This window comes from Triturus cristatus, chromosome 9 (assembly GCF_964204655.1).
Source record: "Triturus cristatus chromosome 9, aTriCri1.1, whole genome shotgun sequence".
NCBI classification, from domain to species: Eukaryota; Metazoa; Chordata; class Amphibia; order Caudata; family Salamandridae; genus Triturus; species Triturus cristatus.
This window is the reverse complement of record NC_140592.1, coordinates 266271999-266289118: the sequence shown is the minus strand read 5'-3', so window position 1 is coordinate 266289118 and position 17120 is coordinate 266271999. Positions and strand designations below refer to the sequence as shown.

At 41.3% G+C, this 17120-nt stretch overlaps 1 protein-coding gene across 1 annotated transcript in view; it reads left to right on the top strand.

Annotated features, from left to right (window-relative positions):
- The window catches only part of OGN (osteoglycin), a 64236-nt gene extending 47673 nt beyond the window's left edge, over nucleotides 1-16563 (top strand). The window contains exons 4-7 of the mRNA XM_085624884.1: nucleotides 847-1005; nucleotides 3123-3325; nucleotides 6781-6876; nucleotides 16076-16563. Coding sequence (XP_085481010.1) covers nucleotides 847-1005; nucleotides 3123-3325; nucleotides 6781-6876; nucleotides 16076-16246 — 629 coding nt within the window. The 3' untranslated portion in view covers nucleotides 16247-16563. The remainder of the gene's footprint in view (nucleotides 1-846; nucleotides 1006-3122; nucleotides 3326-6780; nucleotides 6877-16075) is intronic.
- The last annotated feature ends 557 nt before the right edge of the window (nucleotides 16564-17120 follow it).

Below are 17120 nucleotides of genomic sequence, written 5' to 3'. Positions count from 1 at the left end.
TGGCATGGCTATCTTTGGGTAAGGGAGACTCCCCTCAAAACACTTCAAACTTTTTGTTTTAAGGAAACAAACTCAACAGTGTGAGCTTATTGTCTGTGAACAAAAATCAAATGACCCTGATGTGCAGGCTGTATCTCCTTGTGGAATGAGACACGGCAGACACAAGCATGAAAAATGAGTGATGGCCACCCCACCCTCAGTAGGGCATGGTATCCACCATGATGGCCTGCCAGTCGCTTGGCAGTCGAACCACCAGATCAGTGGTTACAATCAGGGGAGTCAACTACGGCCTGGTAGTGTTTACTCAGTGATTACAACATCTATGAAGGAAGAGGTGTGGCGCCGCGGCCAGGGCGACTGACTCGGGAATCTGGGGATCACGGTTCAATCCCAAGAGCCGGCGGCAGATTAGTCCAGCACCAAGTAACTCTGGGCAATAGCTTGCTTAATCTTCCCGACGGCCCCCAGCGCCTAGAGACCCTTACGGGTGATTGTTTGTGCTTTACAAATGTGGATTATTATTTATTATATGAATGGGACAAGAGAACTGCGAGCTTGGCAGAGTGGGATAACAACTGCTTTAAAGTGTTCTGCCTGTTCCACCACGCCCTAAATAAAGCCCAATGTTTTTCTTGAATATAAAGGACCCTAATACTAAGTTGGAAGAGTTGGTAGAACTGTGCTATATATTTAATAAATATAAATATGTAAATAAAAAAATGGAGTTAATCAAGTGAAATCAATGCATGAAAAAGTGTTATAACTGGGAGGACATCATTTTACTTTCTTTACTCTTGATAACTGTCCTCTCTTTAGCTTTGATTAACGCTTACATTTTTCTTTCAGATTTGCCCACCTGCCTACTTTGTGTATGTCTAAGTGGCTCAGTTTACTGTGAAGAAACAGAAATCGAAGCTATACCACCTTTGCCAAAGGAGACCTCCTACCTCTATGCACGCTTCAACAAGATCAAAAAGATAACTGCCAAAGACTTTGCGGACATTCGTAAGTGCATATATCCCATCTTAGTCTACTAGTTCACAGCCACAGCTGTGGGTATTTTTTTAGTAATGAATCGAAAATGCCTCATTGTTGCAAAATATTGAGAGAGGAAATGACTTCTGATTCAAAAGAATGAAGCTGAATTTGCATCTTGTCCAGTGACATGAGCTGCTTTTAGCAGCGTGGAAGTGATTGAGTTACAAATACTCCTTTGGTATTTTCCTTTTGATTTCAGTATCAACACCATCTACATTACAGACACCCTTCTGGGAAGACCACAGTTCCAATAAATAGCGCATGGAATTTGCCAGCACTGGATAACATGTTGCTAGGCAAATATACTTAAGAATCATTACCATGTACGGTTTTGAATGTGTTCTTGTTTCCGTTTTTTGCTACAAGTTCTCAAAGAAGGCAAGATCGTTGAAGCACTCTTTATCAGTACAGAAAAGTTTTATAAATGCTAAAGGATGTGGGGTGTGTTAAAGACCACGTCAAATTAAAACATATGAATAGCCCTAAGGATGTGGAAGTGAAGGAGGCACTTTTATGGACTTGGGAGCTGAGCGAGGACGTGGGTGGTGAGGCCGTTGAAGTACATAATGAATAGATGATATGATCCGGATTAATATAATGATGGGGTCTGTATAATTAGGTCTTTTATTGTATGGGGTCTGTATAATTAGGTCTTTAATTAATGTAAACTGGAGTAGATATTGCATGGACATGGCACCATCGGAAGCCCTACATTTTAAAGGCTGCAAGAATGTGGTTTATTGTTGATGACAATCTTAAAATATATGAAAAAATAAGAATAGCAGACAAAATACAGCACTTGACCTGACCCACGAAGGTGCAGCTGCTGGCCAGAAGACAGTTTCTGGGGTGTTAGACTCGTACTTTTTGAGAACCTGAAATGGCGGGCGAGTGAAGCTTGATGCACGTTTTAAAAATTGCAAATAATTAATTCACTGTCAGAATGTTGCTAGGAGCAGAGGTGTCATACCATGATTTTGACATTCTGCAATTCAATATGGAAGTACTCTTGCCAAAAATGTGAAATTAACACAAGGTTGGTTCCCTTCATTATTGTCTTGGTGGGGTCGCTTAGACATTATTAAAATGATGCTTCGTCCAATGATTAATTTTTCCCTTATGATGTTACCTATTAAAATTCAGGTGAAAAATTCGCCAGCTCCTATTTTCAGCATCTATGGCCACCCCTGCCATATCCATCCATTATATTCCTATTTTATCCATTATCCATTATATTCCTATTTTTAACAAAGCTACAGTTCCACATCCACTAAGTCAGGCATAAAATCTTTAAGACGAAGGGCCAACACTTTTACAAATATTTTACAATATGTATTTATTAGAGATATAGGGGCACATGCATCAAAGTAGGCTTTTGCGAGTCCTTAATTGCGATTATTAAGGAATCGCAATTAAGGACTCGCAAAAGCCTAAGCATGTAGGAATCGCTATAAAAATAGCGATTCCTAAACATTCCTTAATTGCGACTCGCAAATTGCGAATCGCAATTAAGGAATGGCTTCCCATTCATTCCCATGGGCCTACAGGCCCATAGGAATGAATGGGAAGTTACATGCGCAATTTGCGGGTATCAATTTCAAGGGTGCAAGGGTGTCAAAAGGACACCCTGTTGCACCCTTGAAATTGTGATGTGCACCCATGTTGTGCACACACGCGTGTAACCTGAAACTTTTAAAAATGCACTTGGGTGAAATTGTAGCACGCTATGCTTAAACTACATTATTATAAGGAATCAAAACGTTTTCTAAGAAAATTATCTATCTTCAGTTTTCTAGTCTAATGTCAAGCATCTCTTTTCTCAAAACAAGGTGTTCACACACAAACAAGGAAACATTATTGCATACAAATAAATATTACTATAGTAAAGTGGTCGATTGCCATAGTTAGACTTATTAGAAACCTTAATACATAACTTTAGTCCATTCCTTAGTTGAATCTGTTGTTTATGGATTCTACATATGGCATAGACCTAGATTTGGGCTGCAACTTTGTATACTGTACACATGGGAATGCTGAGAAATACATCATAAGATAATCTAACATTCTCCTTCTTCTCTTCAAAGCTACCCTGAAAAGAATTGATCTGACTGGAAATAGGATCGAAGAAATTGAAGATGGAGCATTTGCAAAACTGAATTTACTAGAGCAGCTGTCTCTCGCTGACAATAAAATTTCAAGACTTCCAGCATTACCTGTGAACCTGACATCATTTAATGCAAACAACAACAGAATTAAAAGCAAAGCCATCAAGGCAAATGCTTTCAAGGTATTATTGGTCCACAGACTACTAAATAACACTACTTTGGTCATGCATTGTGTTGATTCTCTTTGTTTCTGCTTAACTGTTCCAAAAATTTCCAGTTTCCAATGCAGTTGCATCATGATAACTAAAGTTATAACATATTTCCCAAATTCAATACAACAAATTGAAACAAGTGACAGACATACTGCCCTAAATCCTGGCTGGATACCACCTCTAATCATATCTTCCACTTCTTTTAAATGTTTATTTGGGACAACTGTCTCATTTCTTCAGACTGCCTCAATTTACATGCTCAGTCTTGGTGTCAGGCAGCATAGACTAGAGTGTTCATCTCCAAGTCAATTTAATTCTTACCTCTGCATTTGCAATGTTTAATGTATGCGCAGCTAATGGATCTTGGTAACCTTTGACGTAGCAACTTAGCCAATTGCGTTTTAGGACTAATTCTATTAATATAATTATCAATCTATTCCTTATTCTTATTATTCTCTAATATCACACATTGCAGAACTTTGCTATACCAGGTAGACTGCCTTCTTGAGCCTGTATAAATTACCACCCTTTTAATTTTTTTTCTCTTAATATTTCCCTAATATTGACTTGGAGATAATTCAGGACACATTAGAGGTCAGGCGGAATAGTTCTCTCTGGCAGGATGCCACTCCGCACAATCACAATGGCTCTAACCTTTCCACACTTGAGATTACCAGATGCAGGAACATTGGGCCCCACTTCATCAACTGAAAAAGCCCTCTGATAAAATTGCATGTGAATCAGGCATAAGGTGCAGGCACAAGCATCACCTGACCCTCGTTCGGCCTCTCCTGCACCAAAAGGAGAGCAAGCAATGCACCCCTTTGCCAGCCATCAACCTGCCCTGATACCCTCTGCAGCCCAGCCAAGCATAAGCTCCACCTTGCTCCCATTTACCACCTGCGCACAGCAGGTTGTAAGTGGTGATTACTGGAATTGGGAATCCCAATTTTCCCCATTCCCAGAACAACAAATTTTGATAATCACATTTAGGTGCCGGCTGGGATAAATCCAGAAATGGTAATTTTCACCATCCGGTATCACCAGTACTAAATCTATGTAACGTGTAATCGGGCCCTAGGTATCATATTACATTAAAAATCGAATTTCTCACCTGGGTGGTATGTCTTTGTGGAAATTAATTAATCAAATCCTTTCTGTGAGGGCCCATAGTAATAACAGGCCAAAGCAACCCATTTTACCACTACTATGCTTGAATATCACCATCTCTTCCCCGGAGAACAGGCTATTATCCTACTATTAAAATAATATAACTTTTTCGGGGATCCCCAAAACTCCTGAGTGGCCGTCCAAGCAAGGCCTACACAGTTATCTCCTCTCTGCCATTGTCAAGACCATTCTCTTCTGATGTTGTAATCTGATAAACTACTATTTTGTAATCTAATAGAATACTACAGCACTGGTGGAGGTGTTGTGCTTCATTAGCATGTTACACATCCCATGACAGACTATTAAGGTTGTATTTACACTGGCTGTAGGAGAGCAATGAAACAAGAGCCTCTCATTTCTTGTAGTTATTCCATAACGGGATTTAGCACCAGTGGTTCCCTAAAGCCCATCATGCAATGAGGGCTTACCTATTGTCTTAAGGTCACTTTTAGGACTGCGTGGTGATTAGACATCTGCTAAAAACTGCCCTGTCCACACGAGGCCTTTGATGCTATGTGAGCTGTTTCTTTCTGTCAAGCTCCACTACATTCACTATGGTGGTACCAGAGAGAAAAATAGCAAAAAATGGCCCACACATGCTGGAGAAAACTCCCAGTCACAGACTGGGCACAATGTTGACACATTTTCTGATTTATCTTGCATTAAATAATCCGCCAATCTTGGAAGGGAGTTGTAAACAAAATTATTTTTTCTATAGAAGGGTAGGTAAGATAATCCTATATGGCACAATTTTATATCACTAATGTACATGGTCCATTTTGATTGTTCTCAATTTGTTCTGATGGGTCTAAATGATTAGTGAAGTAAATAATATTTGAATCACTTCGAACAGGCAGAATTTAAATGTGGCCTATCCACCACAACAGACCCATGTTTTGTACTTTGTGATGTGGTTCAGAGATCCATTGTGGCTAAAATGTATTTATTTTGTAGACTTTTGATTGTACCGGACTATGGTCCAAACTAGAAAAATGGGAGATCCCGCTAAGGCTTTTGCTGATTTCGCAACATTTACCCAGAGATAACAGGGCTGAATTGAAGGTATCGATCAAAATGTCCAACGGCCATAACACTCTCAGAGTCAGAGCAAGTTCCCTCAGAGGCTGCAATTAGTCTTATCCACTCTTGCTGAAGCTGCAGTTTGACAGGCCTGGGCACTTGTCACTGGCCCAGCAGGGAGCAGAAATCTTGGGTGAGGCAGCAGGGGTCCAGGATACTCCTACAATTGTGCGGGAAGTCTTCCTGAGTCTAATGGCTGGTATTGAGTGCTCCTGGGTTAGCGTGGTTGAATCAATGCTTTGCTTCCACACGTCATGACCTGCATTGTCGTACACATCTCAATGTCCCCACCTGGCTTACGGGGGCACGAACAATGCACGCAGGGTGACAGCCCCTCCAGGTCACAACACTGCCTGGGCGACAGTACGCTTCTCGTCACAGCGCTGCCCCAGATCTTACATCCTGCACAACTAATAACCCAATTTCTTACAGAATGCATAATCCTAGTAGCAGCAGTGGTTACCGCTGTCAACCCTTAGTTTACACCCATGCTTCTTCTGAAATAAGGGCCGCATTCAGACAAAGAGTATATGGGGGCGAGCCTTAGCAATCACTGTAAATAAAAGAATTCCAAATGGTAAACAACCTTTACAACAAAACTTTTACAACGCGATGCCATTACATCGCGGTCTTTACAACGCAAGTCGTTACAACGACTTGCGCTAGATGGCGCTCTAGGACAAGGAATAGTATAATTTACTATCCAACACCTTCCCTACTGTACGTAGACTGGAGTTGGAATAGTAAATTATACTACTCCTAAGTCCAGCGCCCTCCAACGCAAGTCGTTGTAACGACTTGCGTTGTAAAAACCGCGTTGTAATTGTACCGCGATGTAAATGTATGCGTTGTAACGTCATACATCCATTCCAAATTATTTATATCAGCTAAGCTTGACTCTATGATCATGTTAAAATGCTGCACCATTCTATGGAGTATTGGTGTACGGAATAGAAAAATTGCTGTCCCATTGAGCTACACTCTGCCTGGTACATTTTATTTGTTTCTGTAATGTTGGAAATTACGTATTAATGTCTCCAGCCATCATTAAAAGGTCTTACTATTAATCAGTCCCACAGGCCCTATAGTGGATGAAAAAGTAAGTAAGACTTTGCATTGAATGTTTTTTGATATATATATATAAACTTGTTTTCTCCTTGATGTTTTGTTTTCAGAAACTAAATAATTTGTCCTACCTCTACATGGCTCAGAACTCCCTTGAAAGCGTGCCACCTAACCTGCCTGAGAGTCTTCGTATTCTTCACCTCCAGGTACTGTGTAATACAGTAATGATTACTTCTCAAAGGCTATTCTAAAGCAATCCACAGCGGTTTGAAGTTGCAAAGGCGAATGCGGCTCATTGTGTCTCAGTCAGTGGAATGTCTTAGGAATTTTAGGAGCTCAAAGTTTGCATGTCTCTGAGAAACAGAGGACTAAAATACACCCTGACATCACTGTAATTTGTATCATAACCGCAGCGGTGCTTAATTTAAAACAAGTGCAAGGCAGAAACGTTTTAAGGCATGGGCAAAGTGGGCAATTGCCCTAAGTTCCCACCATCCAAGGGACCCCCTGGGAAAGTAAACTTTCTCTCTTTGTAAATCACCTCTATCCATAACTATATCTGAACCTCTCTTCTTTTCTCTGCCTAATTTTATGTTGGTCTCTCTTTGGCCAGTGTCTTCGTAAGGATTTCTGGGGTCTTCAGAAGGACATATCTCAACTGTTTTGCATAAAACATATTTATGAAAGTTTGATTGGTATCCTGCGGGCTACAACTTGCACAAAAGTGGGTAATAAAATTTGAAGTGGAAGGGGCATATAGTTGGAAAGTAACAAGCTTGATGTGTAGATGTGTACAAGACGACACTGTAATGTGAATAAAGTGTGCTTCAAACAATAACTGTTACAAAACCAATAAAATATATATTTTTTTAAATAAAAATTCGAAGTGATTACGCACAGGGTGCCCCAAAGAATGTCTTGCTCTGGGCCCCAAAAATCCTTGGGGTAACACTGGTGCCAAATGTCTCTTAAGAGCCCTCCTCAGGCGCTGTTGAATACCATGGTAGCCTTGTTTTGATACCACCTCTTGTCTCTTTCACCAGCTTGCCCTACCTGTGTCTTTATCACAATCTTTTAGATTCTTTTTTTAGCCCTGCATTCTCTCATTGTCACTTTTTTCTTTTTTTCTCTTTCTTCTTCTGTCTCACTTTTCTGCCTTTTTCTATCTCACTCTGGGCCAAAGTCGGATAATGAAAAATAAAACCCAAACCCAAAATGAGTGCCAGGGGTTGGATTTATTTCTGACTAAATTCAAATCTGCCCTGTGTTACTATGGCTATCTGTATGGCTTAAATCTGATCTGGAAATTAACAGAAAGATTTTAAGAGGCTGCCTCACTTTGGAGTATTGAAAGCAAACAACACACAGATGATGGACGGAATGCAGAGAAAATCAAAAATTCACCCCCAGCCAAGAGATCTGGGTTAAATCCATCATTATTTTGCTCACCATGCCACCCCAGTTTAGACCCAGCCATATGCAAATCAGTCTTGACCCTGTGCCTCATGGGAACAGTCCAGCCTGAACTGCCAAGCCAGGTCCTCCCTCACTTGACCGGAAACAAGCATCCTGGGACCAGTTTCAGGGCATCACCCCTCATCAGCCAGGCTAGCTTGAATCCAGTGGCACAGTGAGCCCGGGACCCATGTCTGGGCATACCTGGAACACTTAGGGCGAGAGAGCAAAAGACACACAGATGATGGACAGAATGCAGAGCAAATTAAACATTCTCCGCCAGTCAAGAGATCTGGGTTAAATCTAATGTTCTTTTGCTCACCATGCCACCCCAGTTTAGACCCAGCCATATGCAAATCAGACTTGACCTTGTGCCTCATGGGAACAGTCCAGCCCGAACTACCAAGCTAGGTCCTCCATGGACCGGAAACAAGCGTCCTGGGACCGGTTTCGGGGCATCACCCCTAATCAGCTATTGGAGTATTGTCACCTTATCCCATGGTTGAATATGTTAAAGGTACATGGGCTGAATTAGGCAGACCAGAGCTTTCCTCCGATCTAGATATACTCCAGATCTGATGCCACTTGGGTCAAAGAGGCTTTTTACATTAATGCCCATAGTAAAAGGGAAAAAAGTATGATCAGTGTGAGAAGTTTGCCTGGTATATGCTGTCCACTAGTTATAGTGGTCACCTTGCACCAGTCCAAACAACCCCTTATTGATGATAAGTTAAAGACAACCTTTATTGAAAGCTATCCTAGTGGTAGCTATGGAGAGCAGCCTTCAGGCTAAGTCTTGAAGGAATGTAAAGCAGCTTGTTTTACCAGTGTATAATCTCTTGAGTGGCTAAATGAAAGGAGACCACACCAGGTAGGTAGGTAGGTAGGTAGGTATATATATATATATATATATATATATATATATATATATATATATATATATATATATTCTACTGGCGGTCGCCAGTAGATAGTAATAGTTAGGACCGTGTTTCCTGAAAATTCTATTTTGAATAACCTTGGCGCCGGTTGACGAATCCTCGCGAAATTTTCAAAACGATGGGGCGCTCCGCTCAGCTCCTACCCTGAAAGTCTAGGGGTGATTCGTCAAGCGGGGGCCGAGAAAAAAGGGGGGTCCCAAAACGCGTTTTCCCCATGCATTTTCCCATAGGACCTTCAGTCGAAGGTACAGCCCGAACGGCTGAACAGATTACTTGAAATTTGGCAGAGAGGTAGTCCTCAGGTCAGGCATGTGCCTTTTGCATGTATGGAGTCAATCTGTTCAGTATTTCCTGAGAAAATTGCAGTTAAAAGTACATAAATATCTATAGGCGCGCACCCTAACGTGCGCGAGCGTAATTCTGATTGGTGGTTCAGTCAATGTTCGAATCGGTCGAAATCAGGAAGTGTCGGCCGCCATTTTGTTTGCTTTGGGTGCGAGAGTGAAAAAGAGAGGTGGCAACGTGAAAAGGGGGCAGGGTAGAGAGTTCCTGACCCCCTAGCCTTTGTCAGGGGGTCCCTAAAGGACCCTGAAGGGTGGAAAACCATTTTTTTTTTTTTTTAAATCGCGGGGTGCGCGCACGGTGAAAAACCTTAAAAAAAATAATAATAATACATACATAACTTAGCATTTAAAAAACCGTACAAATTCACTGAAAAAACCATAGGTTTCACACACGTTATAGTTAGGAATTAGCATTTAAAAAACCTTGCAAATTCACTTAAAAAACCATAGGTTTCACACATGTTATAGTTAGGTGGACATTTCACTCGTAAAAAAACAATGAAATTCCCCCGTTATAGTTAGTTCAGATAACTATAATTCGCGCGACCGCCACTCTATCACAAGGATGATGTCATCAGTGATGTCATGAGTGATGCCACTGACAATGTCATGAGTGATGTAATATGTGATGTCATGAGCAGTGGATTGCGGGCGCGCGAGTTATAGTTATCTGAACTAACTATAACGGGGGAATTTCATTGTTTTTTTACGAGTGAAATGTCCACCTAACTATAACATGTGTGAAACCTATGGTTTTTTAAGTGATATATATATATATATATATATATATATATATATAAAAATATATATGTATTTATTACTAAACACACCCCTCTAGTCTCTTTATGAGGCTAGAGGCAAAAGCACATAAGTTACACTTCAAATATTACAGTAAATTAGCACAATACACGTTAGGCCCTAGGGGCGGACCAAACCACATACTAAGAAAGTGGTATAAGAACCACGACTTGACTAGACACAAGGCCTAGAGCCTGTAGAATTGCTGGGACCCCAAGGAACCACCCAAGGTAGTGACACAGGGGATTCACGGGGGACGTGTGCAGTGTGAGAACACAGCCACGAGCTCCCGTTAGCATCTATGGGGAAAGTCACAGTTAGAATTTTAAAGTTTAAGGACACTTAGGAGTGGACAAGGAACAAACCCTTTTGGACTTAGATGGTTCTAGGTCCAACACCCACTGGAGCACCGGAGTACTCATATTCGATGGTGAAGTCTTCTTGTAATTCAGAGCTGTATTTAACACTTGATATCCCTGTTTTTCACAAATATTTGTTGTCATATTTTCGTTACAATTTTTTCCCCAGCTTATAGCTGGCTGGCATAACCCATCAGAACCTCAAGTTTTCACATATGAAAAGGCTGATGCATTGGACACTTTACATATTGATTTTTTTGCTCCAAATGTAGTAGTTTATGATTTAAGTATATAAGTCCTCTGTTTTTATCTTTGAATTTTACTCAAGTAAGGCCTGCTTTATTATATTTTCAACTTGTATCTAGTCATAGTGTTTGATTTTATGTATTGTGGATTTTAGCAGGGGTGAATCATTCCATTTTTTAAATTGTAATGTATGGCACTCGTAAGTGCCCTCTAGTGTAATTTGTACATACTTTTATGATATACTTTGCTAAATCGAATAAAGAGTTTATTGACTGACTAAGGGCCAGTGCTCTCCACCAGCAAACATTGGCACAATTTAAGCACTACGTGGCAGGGATTGCAATTGAGCCATGTAGTTGGCACAATACATAGACAGAGATGTAGCCAGTCAAAAAGGAAAAAGAGTACACCTTGACCAATTCTAAACACCAGCAACAGCTTAGTTTCATGCCAACATCTAATTTCCACTAGTTCCCCCACTATGTATTCAGACTTAAGAGACAATGCATATAGAAACAGAGAACGGATCACAATAGATACAAAGTTTTAAAGGGAAGTGAGCACACATCTGATTTAGAGTTGGGCAGTAATGGAAAATCTTCCAATTTCTGAGGGAATTACAAAATCCAGAAGAGAATCCAGTGGTAGACCTATAAGAATAGGGTGGTGAAGAAAATTCTACTAATGGATTCTTAAATAGATTTACCATGATCTCTAAAAACAGAATGATTTTCTATTACCACCAAACTCTAACTTAGGTACTTTGGGGCTGTTGTAGAGTTTGGCAGATGGGTTACTACATCACAAAGATAACAGGTTTCCCGTCCACCTTATTATACGTGCATTACATCCTATGGCACTTGTGATAAGACGGAAGGGATATCCTTCTCATTTGTGAGAGAGTAGCCACCCACCAAACTCTAAATCAGGCCATTGGCATCCAAAGGGGCAATCAGGCCATTGTACTATATTTTATGCCATGCTGTGAATTGGTTGCACTTCAAATTAATTATGAATGAATATACATCTTCTTGGATCTGGAGATAACCTGCACTTGTTGTCATGAATATGAATGCAGGGGGCTTTGAGTAAGCATTGGGTTGCTTGAGGTCAGCCCCTTCCAGTCATTGCTTATTTAAAGAGTATTTTACATTTTTCGTTCATTCGACGGGAGTATTGCCCAGATTTACATTTTGGAGATGTGAATGCCAAAGAAGCAGTCCATCCCTAAATGTGTATTTAAAGGAAATTGTCTGAAACTCCGTGTAGATCGCAATAGACTGTTACAAAGACAAGAACTCCTAAATCTACATTTTAAACAAAATTTTAAATAATTGATGTATAGAAGTATGTTGTGTAGACCAACCGTGTAAAAATTTTACTAACGATTTTACGTGTTTATATAAGTATGCAGTAGTACTATTTAAAAGTCATTGGTGTAATGGTTTTTGTTTTTAACAGACCGATCACTTAAATAAATTAAAAAAAATAAAAATTGTTATCAGTCCATCCCTGGATGCTGGAGAAATGGCACCCACTTGCCTTCTACAAACAAACAAAGGCCATATAGCACATATAAAGAAATAAACAGTGTGTGGGCAGAGGTGCTAAATGTCATGTAAACAGGGAGTCTGTGTGGGGAGGATGAGCCGCAGATGCATCATGATAGTTACTGTCAGTGTAATCCCAGACAAGACCCACACCACCCACCTGAGCTGTATCCCCTAATGTAGAGGCCTGGTAGTTGCTGTTGCCTCTCGCTCTTTTCTACTTTGCTGAGGTTTGCCACACAGCATCCATCTTTTTACTGCACTCAGAGGTTGTTGCAGTCTCAGGTTGCATGCACAACTGAATCATCATTATTCTACCGTACTTAGCTACTCACCAGGTGTAACATCCCATGTTTTTATGTTGACATTTTCCATAGTTTTAATGACTTAGCATGGCTCATTACTCATGTACGGCCCATTCCATACCATTTTGTGAATTTTATTTTAAATGCAATGTGTGTCATTTCACACAGAAAATAAAATGGCATGCAAAAACAGAATATTAAAAATAAAACATATGAGACTCTAGTCAAATCTCAGGAGAAATTCTAGACCGTCTGCCACCAAGTTACATTCCAGATAATGGCACAAAATGTCACTTTTAAAGACACAAATTCTGGAATGTTTTTTTCTTGTCTCTGAGGTTGACTGATCATTTTTATTGGTTAACAGTACACAGTCGGTTATCTAATGATGGCCGAGATTCTCTTTCTTCAGTATGATTTCCATTGTCGGCATAGAGATTGCGCTTGGTAGGATTGTAGGCCTGTTGTGCTTTTTTAATGAAAGTGCTTCTTGAAGGGCGATTTTGTGTGTGTGTGTGTGGTTGTCTGGATTATTTAGTGAAGTAATGCTAAAAGTCAGAAAATCAATAAATGTAGAAATAAATAGGAGACTGCATGGACATAGATAGTCATTCATACTTCAATGCAGCCATGCACTCCCTCACTGATGCATCTATAAACACCTACATTCGCCTACTGCATTTGCCGCTTGTCCATGCATTTGAAACTCACACAAGCTCGCACTTTATTTAGTATGCACTATGACTAATAAAAGGCCAGGCCACTTGGCAGTGTTTGTTCAACTTGCATCTACCACTTTCAAAGATTAGTAGATTTCTCAACTTGTTAGATGCTGTGTTTATTTGCTTAAAAAACATATTTTCTTTAAAGGTTCTGCAGTGACATACATTTGCCAGGTCCTCTTTCTGTAAAGAAACACACCTTTCAATATTAATTATTCTAGATTATTCCTGAAGTGTTCTGTTTATGTAACCTTTTACCACCTTTGTCTTGTACCTTTCCTTCCTTCTTACAATACATTTCCTATCAATCTGATGCTTTCCTAAATGTGTTTCTTCAGATAGACTGCTCAGGGGATGAGCACAGCATAGGCCTGGATTACAGGTTCAGGGCTAAATTCTGATCCCTGTGCAAAGAGGAGTTTGCACAGTGAACGTAATTACATGTTGTGTGACAGTTATCGCACCCTCACAATTTTACCATATTAGATTCTAGCAAGTCAACCCTGTGAAAATTGAATGGAGTAAAATGTCTGGAAAACAGGAAACACATGATGAATTTGTTCATTTTTTCACGCTGTGACTAATTTCCAAGTCAAAAACTTGGAAAGGAGTTCACTTCCCAATAGCGCCAAGACACTGTTCTCGTGACTAATAAAGTAGGACAGAATGTTCATTCATTCATCCATCCGTTCACTCCACTATCCTTTTCAATCCAAATAACAGACTCACATGTCCACCGCTCAAATTTATCTCATATTTCCCAATACTAGTTCACCACTAATCCTTTTTTTGGTTCCAGAGTGCGTGCTACTCGCTGAAAAGTACAATACAGTACAATACCATTCATTCATATCATATTTGAGAAATCCCTGACCCGGAGTAATGGTATTTACCAGTGTGGTAAATATCCAACCCTTTTCTACATAAGCAGAAGTCAGATCCCTGCTCAAGAAGCCCACAGCTGACCCCACTAACCTCAAGTACTATTGTCCGATCTCACTCCTCCCCTACGCAGCCAAAGTTGCAGAGAAAATAGTCAACAGGAAACGGACATGATTCATTGAAGAGAACGCCGTCCTCGACCCGTCCCAATCCGGATTCCGAAGCAACCACAGTACAGAGACCGCCCTACTCGCCACCACAGATGACATCCTCAACCTCCTGGACCAAGGCCCCTCCGCAGCCCGCATCCTACTCGACCTATGAGCGGCCTTCGACACCGTCTCCCACTGCACACTAGTCACCAGACTACATGACGCAGGCATACAAGGAACAGCCCTGGAATGGATTAGATCATTCCTCACCGGAAGAAGCCAAAGGATCAGACTCCCCCCCTTCCTCTGCGACCCCACAAAAATCACCTGCGAATTCCCACAGGATTCATCACTGAGCCCCACTCTCTTCAACATCTACATGGCCCCCCTCGCAGCAATCGTGCGACAACACGGCCTCAACATCGTATCCTACGCCGACGACACCCAGCTCATCCTCTCCCTCAACAAAGACCCCCATCACTGCCAAACTCAACTTCCAGAAAGGAATGCAAGATGTCACAGTCTGAATGACCAACTGCTGCCTGAAGCTCAACGCCGAGAAGACAGAAGTCCTCGTCCTCTGTACCACCCCTTCTGCATGGGACAGCACCTGGTGGCCAACTGCCCTCGGAAGCCAACCTACCTTCTCAGACCACACCAAGAACCTTGGCATCGTACTCGACTCATCACTCACCATGAACAGACAGGTCAACGCCGTCACCTCCAGCTGCTTCAACACCCTCCGCATCCTCCGCAAGACCTTCAAGTGGATCCCCCCTGAGTCAAGGAAATTAGTCACCCACGCACTCATCACCAGCAGACTGGACTATGGAAACGCACTCTATGCCGGCATCAACAAATCCCTACTCCGCAAACTCCAGGCAATACAGAACACCGCCGCCATACTCGTCCTCCGCATCCCCCGTCACGAACACATCAACCAATACCTACGAAGTCTCCACTGGCTCCCCGTGGAGAAAAGAGTCACTTTCAAAATCCTCACTCCCGCCTACAAATGCCTACACAACAACGGACCCAAATAACTGAACGCCAGAATCAACTTCCACATACCCAAAAGAAACCTCCAATCTTCCAACCTCACACTGGCCGAAACCCCGCGCATCCACAGAGCCACAGCAGGCAGAAGCAGCCAAGACCTCAAACGAGCTACCGGCCGACATCAGACGCGCCCAATCCCTGAACATCTTCAGGAAGACCCTCAAGACCTGGCTCTTCGGCTAAACAGATCTGCGGACCCCCCCCCCCCCTCAGCGCCTTGAGACCCTCAAGGGTGAGTAGCATGCTTACAATTCCCTGATTGATTGATAACTTAAACTCAGGGCGTATGTCATATTGTAATGATAAAATGACTATTACACTGCTTCTTAACTGGCATTTTGAGACGTGGCCAATGAAAACCATTCAAATAAACTAGGCAGAGAATATGAATCTGATAGTAAATTCAACTAAGCTCATGCCAATGAGGTGTCTACTCTGTCGCCCCTCTCGTAAATCCATAGGTGTGCATTTCAGTGCCAGATGGTGATTTCTGAAAATGTGGGGGGTACAATTCTTCATCTAAATTGCAGCAAGTGAGTGGTTTTCTTACTAATTCAAGCATGACTAAACAATCAATTTTTCTGTTTTACAGTTCAACAACATCACATCCATCACTGATGACACATTCTGCAAATCCAACAATACACGCTACGTTAGAACAAAAATGGATGAGATAAGAATGGAAGGCAACCCAGTCATTTTGGGAAAGTATCCTAACAGTTTCACCTGCTTGAAAATGCTTCCAACTGGATCCTACTTTTAATAAATAGGAAAGGTAACACCATAGCCTTTCAAAAGTCAGGTGCGCCTTTGATGAAGGAGGCCTGAAATGATCTCTTCAATGAAAATTCTTTACAATTAAGCTTTTCTGAAAAAAAGAACTGCATGGATGTTCTGCAAAGTTTTCCACATTTAGTTGAGCTGAATTAGCCAGTATGCTATTTTCTTAAAGCTAAACAGCAGCAAAAAGAAATATTTCTGTTTTTATGTTGTCACCTTATTGTATGACTTCATGAAGTTCTCTATGCAAATCTGTATTAAAGCTGTGCTTTATTGTCACAGATTAAACATTTTATGTAACTTCTAGTGTTAAATGTTTACTTTTTGTTACTCATTATTGGATCCTGAACCTGGCTATCCAAATTATCCACTCCCCTCCTAGACTTTACACTCACCTCAAGTCCTGACAATTTAAGCTTGGCATAAAGGCAGGGTGAAATAAGCCACCTTCAGCTGGTCTGATAGTAGCTGTCTCACCATCTCACTCGAACCTTATGTGTATTTGTATAGTGCACAACTCATCAGGAGGGTATCTTGGTGTGGAAACAGGAGCTGAATGGGCCAAGCCAGGGTCGGGATAGGTGAAGAGTCATGTCTTCGGTTTCTTGCAGAATTCAAGAATTGAGGAGGAGGCTCTAATGTGCAGGGCTAGGTCATTCCAGAAGTGAAGCAGAAGGCACAATCGCAGGGTCTGGTTCTTCTTATACAGTGGGTATGGGTAAATATGAGTCTGTCTGAGAGCGGACATTTCTGGTAGGTTTGTGAAAGTTTATGCCTTTGTTAAGGTACGTGGGGCTAATGTTGTGCAAGGCTTTGTATGTGTGAATGAGGAGTTTGAAGAGTGGTCATCTGTGGAC